Here is a 19,819-nt window from a genome sequence, read left to right as displayed (position 1 = left end):
TGCTTCAATCCCTGAACAGAAGACCCCTGCCCCAGAAAAACAGCACAGATACCTGTCCACATGACATCTCCTGACCGGAGACTGCTGCAGGGCCTCGGCTCCAATAAAGGTGGTGACAGATATCATTTCACAAGCAAAGCATACCTAGTTAAAACTCAACCATATTCAAAGCAGGAACCAATTAAAACTCAACCACATTCAAGGAAGGAACCAAACACTACCTACAGTAGGCAAGGAGATCCTCTGCAGATGACTGGCCTGAAGGATAGAGAAGACAAAATACAACAGCAGTGTGCATGCAGCACACACCAGAGGCACTCTTTGAAGTGCCAATCCCTCACACTACACGACCTCTTCATAGGGTGGTTACTTTCAGGATCAGGAGACATAACTGGCTTTTCTAACACAGAGAAGATAGAGACATTGACAGAATTCAAACGTGGAGGAATTTATCCCAGAAGAAAGAAAAAGATAAGGCCAAACCTAGAGATCCAAGTGAAACAGATATAAGTAAAATGTGTGATGGGGGATTTAGAGGGATAATCATAAGGGTACTCTGGGCTTGAGAAAAGTATACAAATAATCAGCGAGACACTTACTGCAGAGACAAAAGAGTTTTAAAAAATCAATCAGAAATTAATAGTTCAATAAATGAGATTAGAACAATGAGCAGTAGGATGGAAGATGCAGAAGAATGAATTAGTGACCTAGAAAACAAAGTAATGGAAAGTAATGAAGCTGAACAAAAGAGAGGAAGAATTATACAACATGAGAATAGATGTAGGGAACTCAGTAACTATTAAACATACTAAAATTTCTAATATAGGATTCCCAGTAGAAACACAGAGAAGGAGACAGAAAATTTATTTGAAAAATTAATAGCTAAAAACTTCCCTGATCTTGGAAAGGAAACAGACATCCATATCCAGGAGGCACAGAGAACTCCCATCAATATCAACAAAAGCAGGTAAACAAAAATATATTGTAATTATATTTCAAAAATATAGTGATAAAGAAAAAAATCTTAAAAGCAGCAAAACAAAAGAAATCCTTAACATACATGCAAAAACCCATAAGAATAGCTGGGATATCCCAACAGAAATGTGGTGAGCCAGAAGGGAGTGTAATGATATCTTCAAGGTGCTGAATGGAAAAAAATCTGCAGCCAAGAATACTCTATCCAGGAAGGCTATCATTCAGAATAGGGGGCAGAAAGAGTTTCCCAGAGAAAAACTGGAGAACACCATGCAAAAGAATGAAACTGGACCACTTAATTTCACATACAAAAAGTTAAAAATAAACTCAAAATGTGTGAAAGACCCAAATGTGAGACAGGAAAACATTAAAATCCTATAGAAGAATACAGGCACTAACCTTTTTGAATCAACCATAACAACTTCTGACTAGATATGTCTCTTGTGGCAAGGGAAAGAAAGTCATAAATAAACTATTGGGACTTCAACAAAATGAGAACCTTCCGACCAGTGAAGGAAACAATCAACAGAACTAAAAGGCAACCTATACAATAGGAGAAGGTATTTGCAAATAACATATCTGATAAAGGGTTGAAATCCAACATATATAAAGATCTTATGAAACTCAACACCCCCAAACACAAGTAAACCAGTTAAAACATGGCCTAGAACATGTGACTAGACATTTTGGCAAAGAAGACATACAGGTGGCCAACAGACATATGAAAATATGCTCAACATCACTAATCATTGGGGAAATATAAACAAAAACTACAATGAGATATCACCTAACACCTGTCAGAATGGCTAAAATTAGTAATGCAGGGAACAACAGGTGTAGGCCAGGATGCAGACAAAGGGGAACCCTCTTATACTGTTGGTGGGAATGTAAACTGGTGCAGCCACTCTGCAAAATAATATAGAGGTTCCTCAAAAAGTCAAAATTAGAGCTACTCTATGATCGAGCAATTGCGGTACTAGGTATTTACCCACAGGATACAAAAATACAGATTTAGTGGGGGTATATGCACCCTGATGTTTATAGCAGTATTATCAGCAATAGCTAAATTATGGAAAGAGCCCAAATGTCCATTTACTGATGAAGATAAAGAAGAAGTTATATATATATAATTTTGATATACATATCAAAGATATAAAGATATATATATATCAAAGATAAAAAGATATATATCTTCTTTTTATCTTTGATATAGATATCTATATATCTAGATATATATCACTTCTTTATATCTTTATATCTATATATATAGATATAGATATAGATATAACTTATTCTTTATATATTTGATATATATCTCAAAATAATACATTAATATTAATCATAGATATTAGATTATTAGAATAGTAATCATAATAAAGAATGAAATCTTGCCATTTGCAATGATGTGGATGGAACTAGAGCACATTGTGAAATGATAAGTAACTCAGCCAGAGAAAAACAAATACCATGTGATTTCACTCATATGAGGAATTTAAAAATCAACGAAATGATCATAGGGGAGAAGGAGAGGCAAACCAAGAAAAAGACTCTTAGCTATAGAGAACAAACCAATTATTTTCAGTGGGCAGGCGGGTGATGGGATAGATTAAATTTGTGATGGGGATTAAGGAGTGAACTTGTGATGAACACTGGGTGTTATATGTAAGAACAAAATCACTGAATTGTACACCTGAAACTAATGTTCTGCTGTATATTAACTAACCTGAATTTAAATTAAAAAGAAAAGCCTTTGGGAATAGCTGCATGCTTAACACATGGGAAACATACTGTGACTAAACCTTTTGTCAAGTAGCATCTACTTTCATTAAGATATAAGTGTATATAAAGTTATGTAGAAATATATGAGAATAGGGGTGTTAGAGAGGAGAAGGAAGTTGGAAGGGGAGGTGAACCATGAGAGACTATGGACTCTGAAAAACAATCTGAGGGGTTTGAAGTGACGGGGGGGGGCGGGAGGTTGGGGTACCAGGTGGTGGGTATTATAGAGGGCATGGATTGCATGGAGCACTGGGTGTGGTGAAAAAATAATGAATACTGTTTTTCTGAAAATAAATACATTGAAAAAATTTAAAAAAATATATATGAGAATAGCTGTATGCTTAACTCATTGGAACTACCATGTGTATAATATACCCTCAACTAATGTCTTCTTTGAATAAGATGCAGGTGTTTGAAAATGTGTAGAAGTGTACAGGAATATCCACATGTTTAACACTGAAACCACACTATGCATAATCCATCTTTCAAGTATCATCTTCTTTCATTAAAAGTTTCTATCCATACCTGTAGAGGGATATGGGAATAGTCATATACTTAACTCATTGACAATACACTGTGTATAAATCATTGTTCAATTAACAACTACCTTATCCATATATATGTGTGTTTATAAATGTATGTGTAGAAGCATAGGGAGAATATGCCTATTCCTTTTTTTTTTTTTTCTGGCTGAATTCTGTATAGTTTATTCCTTCAGTCCTTTTTTTTTTTTTAATTTTTTATCTCTTGTCAGCGTAACAGTATTCATTGTTTTTGCACCACACCCAGTGCTCCATGCAATCCATGCCCTCTCCAATACCCACCACCTGGTTCCCCCAACCTCCCCTCCCCGCCCCTATTCTTACCTGAATGAAACTAAATGGTGTATAATGCATGTTTCAGGTAGCACCTTCTTTCATTAAGATATAAGTATTTATAAACATGTTAGAAGCATATGGGAAAAGCCCTGTCCTTACTTCATAGAAACTACACTGTGTATAATCCCTTGTTCAAATAATGTTCTTTATTAATATATATGTGCTTGTAAATGGATGTATAGGAGCATAATGGAAGAACCTTGTGCTTAAACATGTTGAAACTACACTGTGTTTAAACTATCATTCAACTATCATCTTCTTTTATTAATATAAATGACTAACACCTTAACCCTAACACTAACCCTAAGCCTTAATCCTTAATACTAAATCTAAACCTCTGGAGAATTCTCTAAACTTCAGGATACCAGGCATATACACTTACCCAGGCCATAAAGCCTAACTTTACATTTGAGCAGAAGAAGAAAGGAAGAAGAAGATGATGATGATGAAGATGAACAAGAAAAAGAAGAAGAAGAAGGGGGAGGAGGAGGAAGAGGAGGGAGAAAAAGGAGAAAAAAGAAGGAGAAGGAGAAGAAAAAGCAGTGATATATGTATATATGTATGTATATATACATACATATATACTGATAGATAGATTCACACACACAATGGAATATTGGCTAGCTATTAAAAAAAAAAAAAAAAAGAATGAGCTCTTGCCATCACCAATGACATGGATGGAGCTAGAGAGGCGTATGCTAACCAAACTGAGCCATGCACAGAAAGACAAATAACACGTGATTTAGAATCTAAGAAACAACTCAGCTAAGGGGAAAAAAAGAGAGACAACCTGAGAAGCAGACTGCTAACTATAGAGAACAAACTAATTGTTACCAAAGTAGAAGTGAGTAGGAGCATGGGTTAAGTAAGTGATAAGGATTAAGGTATGCACTTGTTCTAGTGAGCATCTGGTATTGTATCAAGTACCAAATCACTATTTTTTACCCTGAAACACATGGTACATAGGTGGTAAGTAACTGGAATTAATAAAAACTTAATGAAAAAAGTTTCCCGGAAAGATAAGAACAAAAGCAGTTCAGGACTACCAAACCAGATGTGCAGGAAATATTGAAGGGGACCCATTGGGTGCAAAGGAGAGGGCAAAAGTGACAAAGAGAGGATCGGAGAAAATCTCCAGAAACGAGGACAAAACAAGTAATAAAATGGTACTAAATACACACATATCAGTAATTATTTTGAATATAAATAGATTAAATGCTCCAATCAAAAGACATAAGGTGTCAGAATAGATTTTTAAAAAATAGACCAATCTATTTGCTGCCTACATGAAACTCATTTTAGACCTAAAGAGAACCAGCAGACTGAAAATGAAGAGACAGAAAAATTTTATTACTTAAATGGCTGTCAAAAGAAAACCAGAGTGTCAATACTTATATTAGATAAGCTAGATTTAAAACAAAGACTTTAACAAGACAGAAATAATGGCAATATATAATCATAAATATGACAATCCAACAAGAACATATAACATTTGTATAGACATTTATGCACCTAACATGGGAGCAACCCATGATAACAAGTATAATTGATAACAAATATAAAAGGACTAATTGATACTAACACAACAATAGTAGGAGACTTTCTATTTTTTAAGATTTTATTTGTTTGACACAAAGAGAGAGACCAAGTACAAGCTGGGGGAGCAACAGAGGGGGAGGGAGAACCAAGCTCCCCACTGGGCAAGAAACCAGACACAGGGCTCCAGCCCAGGATGGTGGGAACATGACCTGAACAGAAGGCAGATGTTTAACCAACTGAGCCACCCAGGCCACCCCATAAGAGACCTCAACACCCTACTTACATCAATGAACAGAGGAACTAAACAGAAAATCAACAAAGAAACAATGATTTTGAATGATACTCTAGGGGATCAAGGTAATGCTGGCTTCATAGAAAGACACATCTCCAAAGCTTGAAATCAGGCAATGTGATGCCCCCAGTTTTGTTTTTCTTTTTCAACATCTCCTTACAAATTTGGGGTCTCCTCTGGTTCCACACAAATTTTAGGACTGATTGTTCCAGCTCTTTGAAAAATGCTGGTGGAATTTTGATCGAAATGGCATTGAAAGTATATAGAATGCTCTAGGTGGTATAGACACTTTAACAATGTTTATTCTTCCAATCCATGAGCATGGGATGCTTTTCCATCTTTTTGTGTGTTCTTTAATTTCTTTCATGAGTGTTCTGTAGTTCCTTGAGTAGAGATCCTTTACCTCTTTGGTTAGGTTTATTCCCAGGTATCTTAAGGTTCTTGTTGCTATAGTAAATGGAATCTATTCTCTGATTTCCATTTCTATATTTTCATTCTTATTGTATAAGAAAGCAACTGATTTATGTACATTGATTTTGTATCCTGCCACATTACTGAATTGCTATATGAGTTCTAGTAGTTTGGGGGTGGAGTCTTTTGGATTTTCCATATAAAGTATCATGTCATCTGTGAAGAGATAGAGAGTTTGACGTCTTCTTTTCCAATTTGAATATCTTTTATTTCTTTTTGTTGTCTGATTGATGTTGCAAGGATGTATAGTACTATGTTGAACAACAGTGGCCAGAGTAGACATTCTTATATCCCTATACTTTAAAGTGTTTTAATCAGGAACAGATGCTGTGTCTTTTCAAATGCTTTCTCTCCATCAGTTGAGAGGGCCATGTGGTTCTTCTCTTTTCTTTTATTGATTTGTTCTATCACATTGATTGATTTGTGAATGTTGAACCACCCTTGTGTCCCATGAAAAAATAACACCTGGTCATTGTGAATAATCTTTTAATGTACTGTTGAATCCTATTAGCTAGGATCTTGTTGAAAATCTTAGCATCCATATTCATCAGGAATATTGATCTGAAATTCTTCTTTTTGGCAGGGTCTTTGCCTGGTGTGGGGATCAGGGTAATGCTGGCATCATAAAAAGTGTTTGAAAGTTTTCCTTCTATTTCTACTTTTTGAAACAGCTTCAGGAGAATAGCTGTTATTTCTTCTTTGAATGTTTGGTAGAATTCTCCATGTAATCTCTCAGGTACTGGGTTCTTGTTTTTTGGGGAGGTTTTTAATCACTACTTCAATCTCCTTACTAGATATTGGTCTATTTAGATTGTCAGTTTCTTCCTGATTCAGTTGTGGAAGTTTATAGGTTTCCAGGAATGCATCCGTTTCATCTAGGTTGCTTAACTTATTAGCATGTGACTGTTGATAATAATTTCTGATAATTGTTTCTATTTCCTTGGTGTTAATCGTGATCTCTCCCTTTTTGTTCTGAATTTTATTAATTTGGGTTCTCTCTCTTTTCTTTTGAATTAGTTTGGCCAGTGCCTTATCAATCGTACTGATTCTTTAAAAAAACACTGTGATCACCAAGGCAGCATGGTACTGGCATATCAACAGACACATACACCAGTGGAACAGAGTAGAGAGCCCAGATATGGACCCTCAGCTCTATGGTCAAATATTCTTCGACAAAGATGGAAAAAAATGTACAGTGGAAAAGAGTCTCTGCAATAAGTGGTTCTTGGAAAACTGGACTTGGAAAACATGTATAGAAGAATGAGACTCAACCATTCTTTTATACCATACACAAAGATAAACTTGAAATGGAAAAAAGACCTCAACGTGAGGCAGTAATCTATCATAACCCTAGAGGAGAACATAGGCAATAACATTTTTGACATTGGCCACAGCAACTTCTTTCAAGACAGGTCTCCAAAGTCAAAGGTGAAAAAGCGAAAATGAACTTTTGAGACTTCATCAAGATCAAAAGCTTCTGGACAACAACAGGAACAGTCAACAAAACAAAGAGGCAACCCACAGAATGACAGAAGATATTCACAAACAGCACTACAGATAGAGGGCTAATAGTCAATATCTATAAAGAACTTCTCAAACTCTACACCCCCAAAACAGATAATCATTTCAAAAAATTGGCAGAGGACATGAACAGACACTTCTCCAAAGAAAACATACAAATGACTAGCAGACACATGAAAAAAAAATTCATCATCCTTTGCCATCATGGAGACTCAAATCAAAACTACATTGAGATACCACCTTACACCAGTTACAATGGAAAAGATTAACAAGACAGGAAACAACAAATTTTGGAGAGGATGTGGAGAAAGGGGAACCGTCTTACACTGTCGGTGGGAATGCAAGTTGGTGTAGCCACTTTCAAAAACAGTGTGGCAGTTCCTTGAAAAATTAAAAATAGAGCTTCCCTATGACCTTGTAATTGCACTCCTGGGCATTTACCCCAAAGATATAGATGTAGTGAAAAGAAGGGCCATATGTACCCTGATTTTCACAGCAGCAAAGGACACATTTGCCAAACTGTGGAAAGAGCCAAGATGCCCTTCAACAGATGAATGGGTTATGAAGATGTGGTCTATATATACAATGAAATATTACTCATCCATTAGAAAGTATGAATACCCAACTATTACATCAGCATGGATGGAACAGAGGAGATAATGCTGAGTGAAATAAGTCAAACAGAAAAAGTCAGTTATCATATGGTTTCACTTACTTGTGGAACATAAGGAATAACATGGAGGATGTTAGAAGAAGAAAAGGAAAAGTAAATTGGGGCAAATCTGAATGGGGTATGGACCACGAGAAACTGTGTATGCTGAGAAATAATCTTAGGGTTTTAGAGGGTAGGGGGTGGTAGGATGAGTGAGCCTGTTGGTAGATATTAAGGGGGGAATGAATGTATTGCATGGAGCACTGAGTGTTGTACATAAACAATGAATCTTGGAACACTGCACCAAAAACTAATGATGTATTTTATGGTGGCTAATATAACAGAATCAAATAAATAAATAAATATGAAGCAACAGAAAGAGAAATTAACAAAGCAATCCATTTACAATTGAACAAAACCAATAAGATACCTAAGAATAAATATAACCAAAGAGGTGAAAAACCTCTACTGTGAAAACTAAATACTCATGAAAGAAATTACAAATGAGGAAAAGAAATGAAAAAATCATACCATGGTCATGGATTAGAAGAACAAATTGTTAAAATGTCTGTACTACCCATAGAAATCTACACATTTAATGTAATTCAGTATCAAAATACCAACAGCATTTTTCACAGAGTGAGAATAAACATTCCTAAAATTTGTATGGAATCACACAAGACCCTGAGTGACAAAAGTGATCTCAAAAAATAAAAGCAATGGTGGAGGCATCACAACTGTGAACTTCAAGTGATATTACAAAGCATTAGTAATCAAAACATTAGATAGTGACACAAAAATAGACATGTAGATCAATGAAACAGAATAGAAAAACCAGAAATGAAAAAGAACGAAAAAAAATGGAAGAACAAAAGAATTAAAAGAAAGAAAGAAAATGGAAGGAGGGAAGGAAGAAAAGAAGGAAAACCAGAAATCTGAGCACCTGTATGGTTAATTAATCTTCAACAAAGCAGGAAAGAATACCAACTGGGAAAAGAGTGTCTTTTCAACAAATGGTGTTGGGAAAAGTGGACAACAGTATGGAAAAGAATAATAGTGGATCACTTTCTCACAGCACAAAAAATAAATTAAAAATGGTATAAAGGCCTAAATGTGAAGCCTGAAACCATAAAAATCATTAAAAAAATTTAAAAAAAAACATAAAAAGAGGAGATCACAGAGAGTAACTTCTATGACATTGGTCAGTGGAACTTTTTTCTAGGTATATCTCCTCACACAAGGAAACAAAAGAAAAATAAACTGTCATGCCTACATAAAAATCAAAAGCTTCTGCAGAATGAAGAAAACAATAAACAAAACAGAACCTGTGAAATGGAAGATGGTTGCAAATGACATATCCGATAAAGGGTTACTATCCAATATCTAAGTAACTTATAAAACTAATCATCCAAACAGTGAAAATCCAATTAAAAAATGGGCAGCAGACATGAATAGACAGCTTTCCAAAGAAGACATACAGATGAGCACCAGACACATGAAAACATGCTCAACATTACCATCATCAGGGAACTGAAAATCAATACTACATACAATAAGATATCAATTTACCCCTTTCAGAATAGCTAAAGTCAACAACACAGAAAAGAACAGGTATTGGCAAGGAGGTGGAGAAAAAGGAACATTCGTGCACTGTTGATGGGAATGCAAACTGGTGCACCACTCCGGAAAAACAGTATGGAGGTTCCTCAAAAATTAAAAATAAAACTACCCTATGGTTAAGCAATAACACTACTAGGTATTTACACAAAAAATACAGAAATACTAGTTCAAATGAATATGTGCACCACGATGTTTATAGCAGCATTATCTACAATAGCCACATTATGGAGACAGCCCAAGTGTCCACTGGCTGATGAATGGATAAAGAATATTGTGTGTATATATATATATACACATATATATGCACACACACACAATGGAATATTACCAAGCTTTAAAATAGAATGAAATTTTGCCATTTGCAGTTATGTGGATGGACAGGAAACAACAGGTTATTAAATGAAGGTTATTAAACAAACAAAGGTTATTGAACAAAGAGAAAGAAAAATACCATGATTTCACTCATATGGAATTTAAGAAACAAGACAGATGAACATAAGGAAAAGAGGGAGGCAAATGAAGAAACACACTCTCTTTTTAAAAAGATTTTATTTATTTGACAGAGAGAGAAAGAGAGTGCACAAGCAGGAGGAGCCACAAGCAGGGAGAAGCAGGCTCCCTGCTGAGCAGAGAGCCATCCTGACCTGAGCTGAAGGCAGACCCTTAACTGACTGAGCCTCTCAGGCACCCTAGGGAAACACACTTGAGAGAACAAACTGATTGTTACCAGATAGGAGGTGAGGGGATGGGTTAAATAGGTGATGGGGATTAAGGAGTGCACTTGTGATAAGCACCAGGTGTTGTATGGAAGTGCTGAATCACTATATTGTACATCTGGAACTAACGTTACACTGTATGTTAACTAAGTAGAATTTAAATAAAAACTTTAATAAATAAATGAAATTGTATATTTAATATATGCAATCTGTTAATTTGATATATGTACACATTGTGAAATATTCACCACAAGCAGCCTAATTAATACATTCCTTACTTCATAGTTACTTTTTTAGTAAGGGGAACACCTAAGTTCTACCCTCTTAGCAAACTTCAAGTGTACAGTACATTTTTTTTAATGTTTTGTTTTTTATAAACATGTATTTTTATCCCCAGGGGTACAGGTCTGTGAATCACCAGGTTTACACACTTCACAGCACTCATCAAAGCACATACCCTCCCCAATGTCCATAATCCCACCCCCCTTCTCCCAAACCCCTCCCCCCAGCAACCCTCAGTTTGTTTTGTGAGATTAAGAGTCACTTATGGTTTGTCTCCCTCCTGAAATTGTTTTATATTAGTCTCCAGGACTTATGTATCCTGCAAAACTGATATTTTGTTCTCCTTATCAACACCCCACCAGCCTCTAGTAATCACAATTATTCTTTTTTTAACGATTTTATTTGTTTATTTGAAAGAGATAGAGAGATCACAAGTAGGCAGAGAGGCAGAAGCAGGCTACCCCCCCCCCCAAGCAGAGAGCCCAATGCCGGGCTTGATCCCAGGACCCTGAGATCATGACCTGAGCCACAGGCAGAGTCTTTAACCTACTGAGTCACCCAGGTGCCCCACAATTATTCTTAATATATATTTTATTTTATTTTAAATTACAGTATTATTAGTATTCAGTGTTATATTAGTTTCAGGCATACAGTATAATGATTCAACATAACATATATCACACAAGTCTCATCATAACAAGTGCACTCCTTAATTACCATTACACCTTTTTCTCACCCAGCCCCAACCCTCCTCTAGTACCATCAGTTTGTTCTTTACAGTTAAGAGTCTGTTTTTTAGATCACCTCTTTCTCTCTCTTTTTTCCCCCTTTACTCATTTGTTTCTTAAATTCCATATACGAATGAAATCATTTGGTATTTGTCTTTCTAAGACAGACATATTTTGCTTAGCATAATACTGTCTAGCTCCTTCCAGGTCATTGCAAATGGGAAGGCTTCATTTATTTTTATGGCTGCATTATATATATTTTACTACTGATTCATTTTCTTTGCTGATTATTAGTTTACTCAAGTTTTCTATTTCTTCCTATTTCAGTTTTGGTAGTTTAAGTTTTTCTAGAAATTCATCCATTTCTTTCAGGTTATACAAATTGTTGGCATGTACTTTTTCATAATATTCTCTTATAATGATAGTACATTATAATACATTACACATTATAATTTATATAATTATATAATTATACAATTATATAATTTATAATTGTATATATTGTATATATATTGTATTGTATTGTATTGTATATATTGTATATATATTGTATATATTATATATAATTGTATAATTATATAATATATATAATATATAATAATTATATTAATTATAATGTATTTCTGCAGTATTGGTTGTTACTTCTCTATTTTGTGATTTTATTTATGTGCATTGTCTTCCTTTTTTTTTTTTGATAACTGTGGCTAAAGGTTCATCAGTTTCATTATTTTTTTTCACAAAGCCACCTCTTTGTTTTGGCTCTTCTGTTTTTTTTTTTTTAGTTTCTGTATCATTAATTATTTATGCTCTAATCTTTATTATTATGTTCCTTCTACTGCCTTTAAGCTTTGTTGTTCTTTTTCTGGCTTTTTTAAGTTTGGGGTTAGGTTGTTGGAGATTTTTCTTTCTTCTTGAGGTAGGGGTGTACTGCTATATAGTTTCCTTTTGGACCATTTTTGCAACATTGCAAGTTTTTGGAGGGTTGTGTTTTCATTTTTATTTGTTTCCCTGTATTTTTAAGTTTCTTTTATTTTCTGGTTGACCCACTCATTCTTTAGTAGAATGTTGGATAACCTCCTTATAATTTTGGTCTTTCTAGATTTTTTTAAGATTTTATTTATTTATTTGAGAGAATAGAGGAGGAGAGGGCCAGAGGAAGAGGGAGAGTAGATGCCTCACTGCGCAGGGAGCCCAACATGGGGCTTTATCCAAGGACCCTGGGTTTATGACTTGAGCCAAAGGCAAACACATAACTTACTGAGCTACTCAGACACCCCATGGTCTTTCCAGATTTTTTTTTAATGATTTACTTCTAGTTTCATACAGTTGTGGTAGGAAAATGTCCATGATGTGATTTCAGTCTTTTTGTATTTGTTGAGGCCTACAACTTAATGTGTAATCTATTCTGCAGAATGTTCCCTGTGTGCTTGAAAAGAATGTTATTCTGCTGTTTTAGGAAGAAACATTCTGAACATATCTGTTAAGTCCATTTGGTCCAGTGTGTCATTCAAAGCCATTGAGTTCTCATTGATTTTCTTTTTTTCCCCCCCAGGATTTTTTATTTTTTATTTTTTTTATAAATTAATTTATTTATTTTCAGAAAAACAGTATTCATTATTTTTTCACCACACCCAGTGCTACATGCAATCCATGCCCTCTATACCCACCACCTAGTACCACCTGGTACTCCAACCTCCCACCCACCCGCCACTTCAAACCCCTCAGATTGTGTTTCAGAGTCCATAGTCTCTCATGATTCACCTCCCCCTCCAATTTACCCCAACTCCCTTCTCCTCTCCAACACCCCTTGTCCTCCATGATATTTGTTATGCTCCACAAATAAGTGAAACCATATGATATTTGACTCTCTCTGCTTGACTTATTTTCTGTTTATTTGATATGCCCATTGTATTAGATACATACATATTTCCACTTTTATGTCTTCTTGTTTGATTTACTCTTTTTGATTGTATTATTTATCTCTTATTACAAACTTTGTTTTAAATCTAATTTGTCTGATATGAGTGTTGTTACTCTGGCTTTCTTTTGACCCTCATTTGTATGAAAAGTGTTTCTCTGACACTTCACTTTGAATCTGCAGGTGTACTCAGGCCTAAAGTGAGTCTCTTGTTAAGCAGCATATAGATAGGTATTCTTCTTTTTATTCATTCTGATATCCTATGTCTTTTGATTGGAGCATTTATTTCATTAACATTCAAAGTAATTATTGATAGATATGTATTTAGTGCTATTTGTTACTTTCTTTGACATTGTTTCTGAATATTTTCTCTTATCTTTTCGTCTTTATCACTTTTGGTATCTCTTTTTCACCCAAAGAGCATCCTTTATTATTTTCTGCATGGCTGGTTTCATGGTCACAAATTTCTTTAGTTTTTATTTGTCTGGAGAAACTATTTTTATCTCCTTATATTCTGAATGATAGCCTTGCTGATTAGAGCATTTTTGGCTACAGACTTTTCCCATTCAGCACTTTCAATATATCATGCCATTCCCTTCTACCTTGGCACATTTCTGTGAGAAATCTCCAGCTAGCCTTGTATGTTTTCAATTGTATGTTAAGGACTTCTATTTTTTTTTTTCATACTTCTTTTAAGATTTTTTTTCTTTGTCACTACATTATGCAAATTTAAGTACAAAACGTCTTGTTGATTGCCAGCTTTTGTTGATTTTGATGAGTTCTCTGTGCCTCCTGATCTGAATATCTGTTTCCTTTCCTAGATTAGGGAATTTTCAGCGATTATTTCTTCAAGTAAAATTTGTGCTCTCTTTTTTTCTGTGCTTCAACTGGGACTCCTTATAATACAGATGTCATTATGTCTGATGGAGCCACTGACTTGTCTATTCCTATGTTGCATAATTCTTCCTTCACTCTTTTGGTCATCTTAATTATTTTCCATTACTTTGTATTTTAAGTTTATAAGTTGTTCCTCTGCTTCTTCCAGTCTTTTCTTCCTTATATCATGTTTATATCTAATCTCATTGCACATTTCATCTCTGGTTGATTTTTTAAAGCCTTTTATCTCCGTGGTAAGGGTCTGACTGGTGTCTTATATACTTTTCTCAAGCTTAGCGTGTACTTGTATGATTGTTGCCATAAATTCTCCAGCAGGTATATTATTTATATCTGTTTCACCTAGATCTCTGCCCATGGCCTCAACTTGTTCCTTCATTTGGAATATATTCTTCTGTCTTTGCATTTTCTCTATGTCTCTGCCTTCTCTGTGTTAGAATAGCCAGTTATGTCTCCTGTTCCTCAAAACATGTAAAGGTCATGTAATGCCCAGGTCCTGGCACTTCAGGAGTGTCTGGTGTGTGTTGCATGTATTCTGCTGTTGTGTTTTGGCAGCTCTACCCTCAGCTCAATTGTCTGTACAGGGACAATGTTTGGTCCCTGGATTGAATCTGGTGTATTTTAACTTGGTGTGCTCTGGTCTGCTTATGAAATGAGACCCATCACCACCTCCACCAGAACTGAGGCCATGCAGAGATCTCTGGTTAGGAAATGTGGTGTGGGCAGGGGTTTGTGCAGGTGTTCTGGGTGGGGGTGGGAAGTTCAATTGACTGGCTTTCAGGCAAGCATGACTCTGAAGGGCTGTCTCATCAGAGTGTGGGGTGTTAAGCCTGGTGTAAGCAAGTTACGCAGCCAGTGTTGGCACTGCAGTGCTTGCCACAGGTGGCTCTGTTTATGCTGAGGGACAGAGGAGGGAAATGGCATCAGCCAACACCTTTTCTCCAGATAGATGTCTCTGAGAATGCTGCCTCTTGGGGACATACTCCAAGAAGAGTAGAATTGTCTCCTCCACATGTGCCCCAGGGACTCTTCGGATCACTGTTTCCATGCTCTCTCTAGGTTATTCACCCACCTACTCTTCTGGAGCAGTGCAGTGCCTTCTGGGCTCTATACCATTGAAGCCTCCAGTCCTTTAAAACGCCATGCTTTAAGCTCCACTGATTTCAAGAACTCATGAATTGCAGCCCCTCTCCTTTTTCAAGACAGTGTCTTTGGGAAACATGTCTTGCATATTCCCCTGTGTGCTCCCCTCTCTCTCTCTCTCTTGTCCTCTCTGCAACCATGGTTCCTCCCCTCCACAGCCCTGGGATCCATTTCTCCCCTAAACCACATCTCCACACTTCTCTCCCTTTATTTGTGGAGTTTTTCATCACAATGAAAGTCAGTCTTCAGGTCTATTTCTGGGTATTTAGGATGATTCAATAGCTATCTGGTTGTGTTCATGGGCTGAGGTGAGCCTAGTGTTCTCCTACTCCATTGCTATCTTTCCCCAACTTCTTATTGGGTTTTGATATATGGTTACCATTAGGTTTGTGTAAAACATCTTTTGCATATAGCAGTCTATATTAAGTTGATTGTCATTTAAATTTGAACCCATTTTTCACTCCTTTCCTCCTCACATTTTGGGTAAATGTTACCATATTTTACATCCTTTTATTTTGTCAGTTCTTGGCTCATTTTTTTTACAAAAATATTCATTGTTAGTGATTTTGTGTTTCTTACCTTCAGGCTGTCATTTTGGATCTCCCCTTTCCTCTCAAAGTATCTCCTTTATTATTTATTGCAGGCTTAGTTTAGTGTTCAGGAACTTCTTTAGCTTTTGTCTGGGAAACTCTTTATCTTTCTTTCTATTCTAGATGATAGCCTCCCTGGATAGGGTGTCCTTGTCTGCAGATTTTCCCCATCAACAGTTTGAATATACCATGCCTTCCGACTTGCAAGCTTTCTGTTGAAAAGTCTTCTGCTAGCCTTATGAGTTTTCCCTTGTCAATATTAGGTCACTATTTTGTTCCTCTGCTTCTTCCAGCCTGCCCTTCATTCCATCGAGTGAGTTTCTCATTTCATGTATTGAGCCCTTTATCTCTGCTGTGCTATTCCTTATCCCTGTTCTCTGTGTCTTAGTCATGTCTTCCACTCTTTTCTCAAGCCCACTGAGTATCCTTATGATCATTACTTTAAATTCTTTATCAGGCATGTTGTTTATATACATTTTGCTTAGATCTCTAGCTGTGGCCTAATCCTGTTATTTCACTTGGGATAATTTTCTCTATCTTTTCATTTTTGTATCTGTGTCTGTTTTTCTGTATTAGGACAGTCAGCTACATCTCCTGTTCTTGAGTGTAATGGTCTTATGAAGAACAGGTCCTCTAGTGCCCTCTTCCCTAGTGTCTCCTGTTACCTAGTTCCTCACACTTTCCATAGTGACTCCAGTGTGTGCCCTGTGTGCTGTGTTGTTTTTCCTGGCTGCCTTATTCTTCAGACTAGTTGTTTGTAGAGACTCTTTGACCATTTGTGGGGAGTGTTTTGTCCATGGACTGAATGTGGTGCTTTTTAACTAGTTATGCTCTAGACTCTTTGTGAAATGAGACCTGTTATCACTGCTGCTAGAACCAAGTTTTTGCAAAACTCATGAGATGGGAGACACAAAGTGAGCAAGTTATTGAGGCAGTCTTCTGGAGGAAGGGTCCACTGTGCTAGGACTGAGGCAAGCTAGACTGAGACGGGTAGTTCTACCAGAGCATGGAGTGGTGAGGCTTGGAGCAAGCTGGATAAGTAGGGAGTGTAGGCACTGTTCTGGTTCCCACAGGGGTCTTCTGCTTATGCTGAGGGGCAAGGGGGGGAAAATGGCACCAGCCACCAGAAGGATTGCTCCATAAACACTACCATTCTGGCATAGGCTCTAAGATGAGTGAATAACCTCCCCACTCTGTGCCCTAGTCACTCTTCCAGTCACTGTTTCCATGTTCTATGTCCATTGGTTGGTTGCCCACCTTCTCTCTAGGGGCAGCCCCAGTACCCTCCAGGTTCTATCCCATCAAAGCCCATTGACATTTAAAACTCCAGGTTTTAAGTCCTGCTGGTTGCAAGGCTCATGAAATTCAATCCCTCTTGCTTTCCAAGGCAATTGCTGTAATTCTTTGTTTTCTTTGTGTGCTCCCCTGTGTGTTAGCCTGACTCTTGCCTTTCTCCATAGCTATGGATCCTTCTCCACCCCAGCAGCCACAATCAGTTTCTCTCCCAAACACTCTTTTCATTTCCTACATTCTTCAATGCAGCCTCTTCTCTACCTTTAGTTATGGACTCTGTTCTACCAGTCTTTAGGTCAATTTCTAGGGTATTTTGGATGATTTGATAGTTATCTAGTTGCATTCATAGGACAAGGTGAGCCTAGGGTCCTCCTACTTCATCACAAATTTCCAACCACTGATCTCCCTGTGCCTATTTTAAAATTTTTATTATGAGATACAACATCATGATTTTTAAAACTTTCAAACAATACAGAAAAGTGGGGGGAAAGGAAGTTATTCTCCTACTACTCTCATCCTCACTTTCCATATATTCATTCACTGTTAATCATTTCTCATAATTTACATTTAAGTATATTGATATTGCCTTTATTCTGAGTATATACATATGTGGTATCATAATGGAGTCATACTGTATTAATGATTTTTTATATTACTTTTCTTTTCATTTAGCTTTCTTTCTGGAGCATATTTCATATATAAACCCAATGCAGTCTAAAGATAACAAGCTTGGACCTATTTCAAAAAGTTTGATGAGCTTCTTCTAACTCCATCCCATACCCTTGAGTGTTTGACTTTACACAGAAGAAGGCCTGTAGCTTTAGGGGAGGGCCCATTCTAGTGAATCACATTCTCCCTGTGTGTATGATTTTATTTTTGAATATTTATTAGGAGCTATTAGAAGAGAGGTAATGGTTATTATAATGTGGTATAGTGGAAAGTGTCAGAGAGCTAGGTTTTGATACAAGTTTTATTGCTTACTGTGATTAAAAAAAAAGTTTCAAACATCCTTTGAAGTATTTTTATCCCCCTTTAGAGATAAGAAAACAGACTGGACTAAAGAGAAGTGACTTATTCAAGGTCACACAGCTAGAATGTAGTAGAGTCAGAAGTCAAGCAAAGTTTCAGCCAGCCCCTACATAGTTTCCACTCTGCCATCTTGGCTTCTCTTTAGTATTTCTGTAAGGGTAGAGAACATTTCTTCAAAGTGATTGCCACAAGTTTTGACAAAAACCTTGATAAATGATTATACACGTTGTTCTCTTTCCAGTATCCAAACATCTCTTCTCTGACTCCCTTCATTTTTGTCATATTCCCCTTTTTAGGAGAGAAGCCTTATAAATGCACGTGGGATGGCTGCTCCTGGAAATTTGCTTGTTCAGATGAGCTCACCCGCCATTTTCGCAAGCACACAGGCATCAAACCCTTCCAGTGCACAGATTGCAACCGTAGCTTTTCTCGCTCTGACCACCTATCTCTGCACCGCAGGTGCCACGACACCATGTGAGCAGCATAGAGTGTACTAGAAGAGCTGCACTGGTCTTTTTTGTGCATGTGTGTGTATGTGCAATGAGATCATAACCACCTTTTCCTCTTTGACTTCAGCTCGCCTCTCGAATGGGGTGGGAACAGCTCACTAAGCCAGGTTGATGAGACTATAGGGAAAGATAGATGGTCTCCCATGGGGGATCCTCATAGTCCACTTTCATCTCTCCGCTATCCAGTATCCAGTTTTTACAGCTTCCCATGGGTTGAATTCCAGTGCAGCACCCATAGTTGCCCCTATTCCCCCACCCCACCATTGTTCTGAGATAAGACATTTTCTAAAGAAGCAAAACAGGAATCAAACTCAAAGCTGTGAATGAAAATACACTGCTCCTCATTTCATTCTTTTCTTATTTTCTAAAATGTTTATCCTTTTTTTTTAATCAATACTTAAAAGTGGTTGGTAGTGTCTTAAAATAACTATTTTTTTAAGTTCCTAAAAAGAAAAAGGCATAATAATTTAGTTGGTTGGTAAGATTTATAGGGATGTGAGTCCTGAATATAGGGCACATTCTCAGTGAATAAGCTGAGTCCCTTACCAAACTCAAAGGTTTTGTAAATCCAATCTTATTTGTTCTTACATTTTAGTTTTCAGACAGTGCTGGTGCTTCTTTTCAAGTCCGTCAAAAGGAATGAAATGATCTTTTACTTCTACTTCTTCTTCTTACTTCTATTTACTTCTATTTCCTCTTCTTCCTCCTCCTTCAGGATAAAGATTTAGCTGCACAGTTACCTTCTCTATTAGGTTAAATTTGAACAAATATTCAAAGCATGCAGTGACATGTCAGTAGGGAGGAAATTGCTCCAATATGTTGGACAGTGATGGGAACAAGCAAAATCAGGAATATTCTGAAAACAAACGGAGGCTTTCATTTGAATAGAGTATCAAAATGATGGCAGCCTGTTGAGACAGTTCTTGAGGGGTTGCACTGTACTGTTTATTCTTTTGTTTACATAAGGCAACTGTTATGAGCATATTGCAT

The 19,819-nt window shown here is 36.6% G+C and overlaps 1 protein-coding gene across 1 annotated transcript in view; it reads left to right on the top strand.

Moving 5' to 3' along the window:
* Positions 1 to 19,126, top strand: part of KLF8 (Kruppel like factor 8) — an 89,348-nt gene extending 70,222 nt beyond the window's left edge. The window contains exon 5 of the mRNA XM_045072787.1: positions 18,617 to 19,126. Within this exon, the coding sequence (XP_044928722.1) occupies positions 18,617 to 18,798 (182 nt within the window). The 3' untranslated portion in view covers positions 18,799 to 19,126. The remainder of the gene's footprint in view (positions 1 to 18,616) is intronic.
* Positions 19,127 to 19,819: the final 693 nt, after the last annotated feature.

This window comes from Mustela putorius, unplaced genomic scaffold (genome assembly GCF_011764305.1).
Source record: "Mustela putorius furo isolate JIRA1106 unplaced genomic scaffold, ASM1176430v1.1 tig00004121_pilon_pilon_pilon, whole genome shotgun sequence".
NCBI lineage: Eukaryota > Metazoa > Chordata > Mammalia > Carnivora > Mustelidae > Mustela > Mustela putorius.
This window is presented reverse-complemented; position numbering and strand designations above follow the sequence as displayed.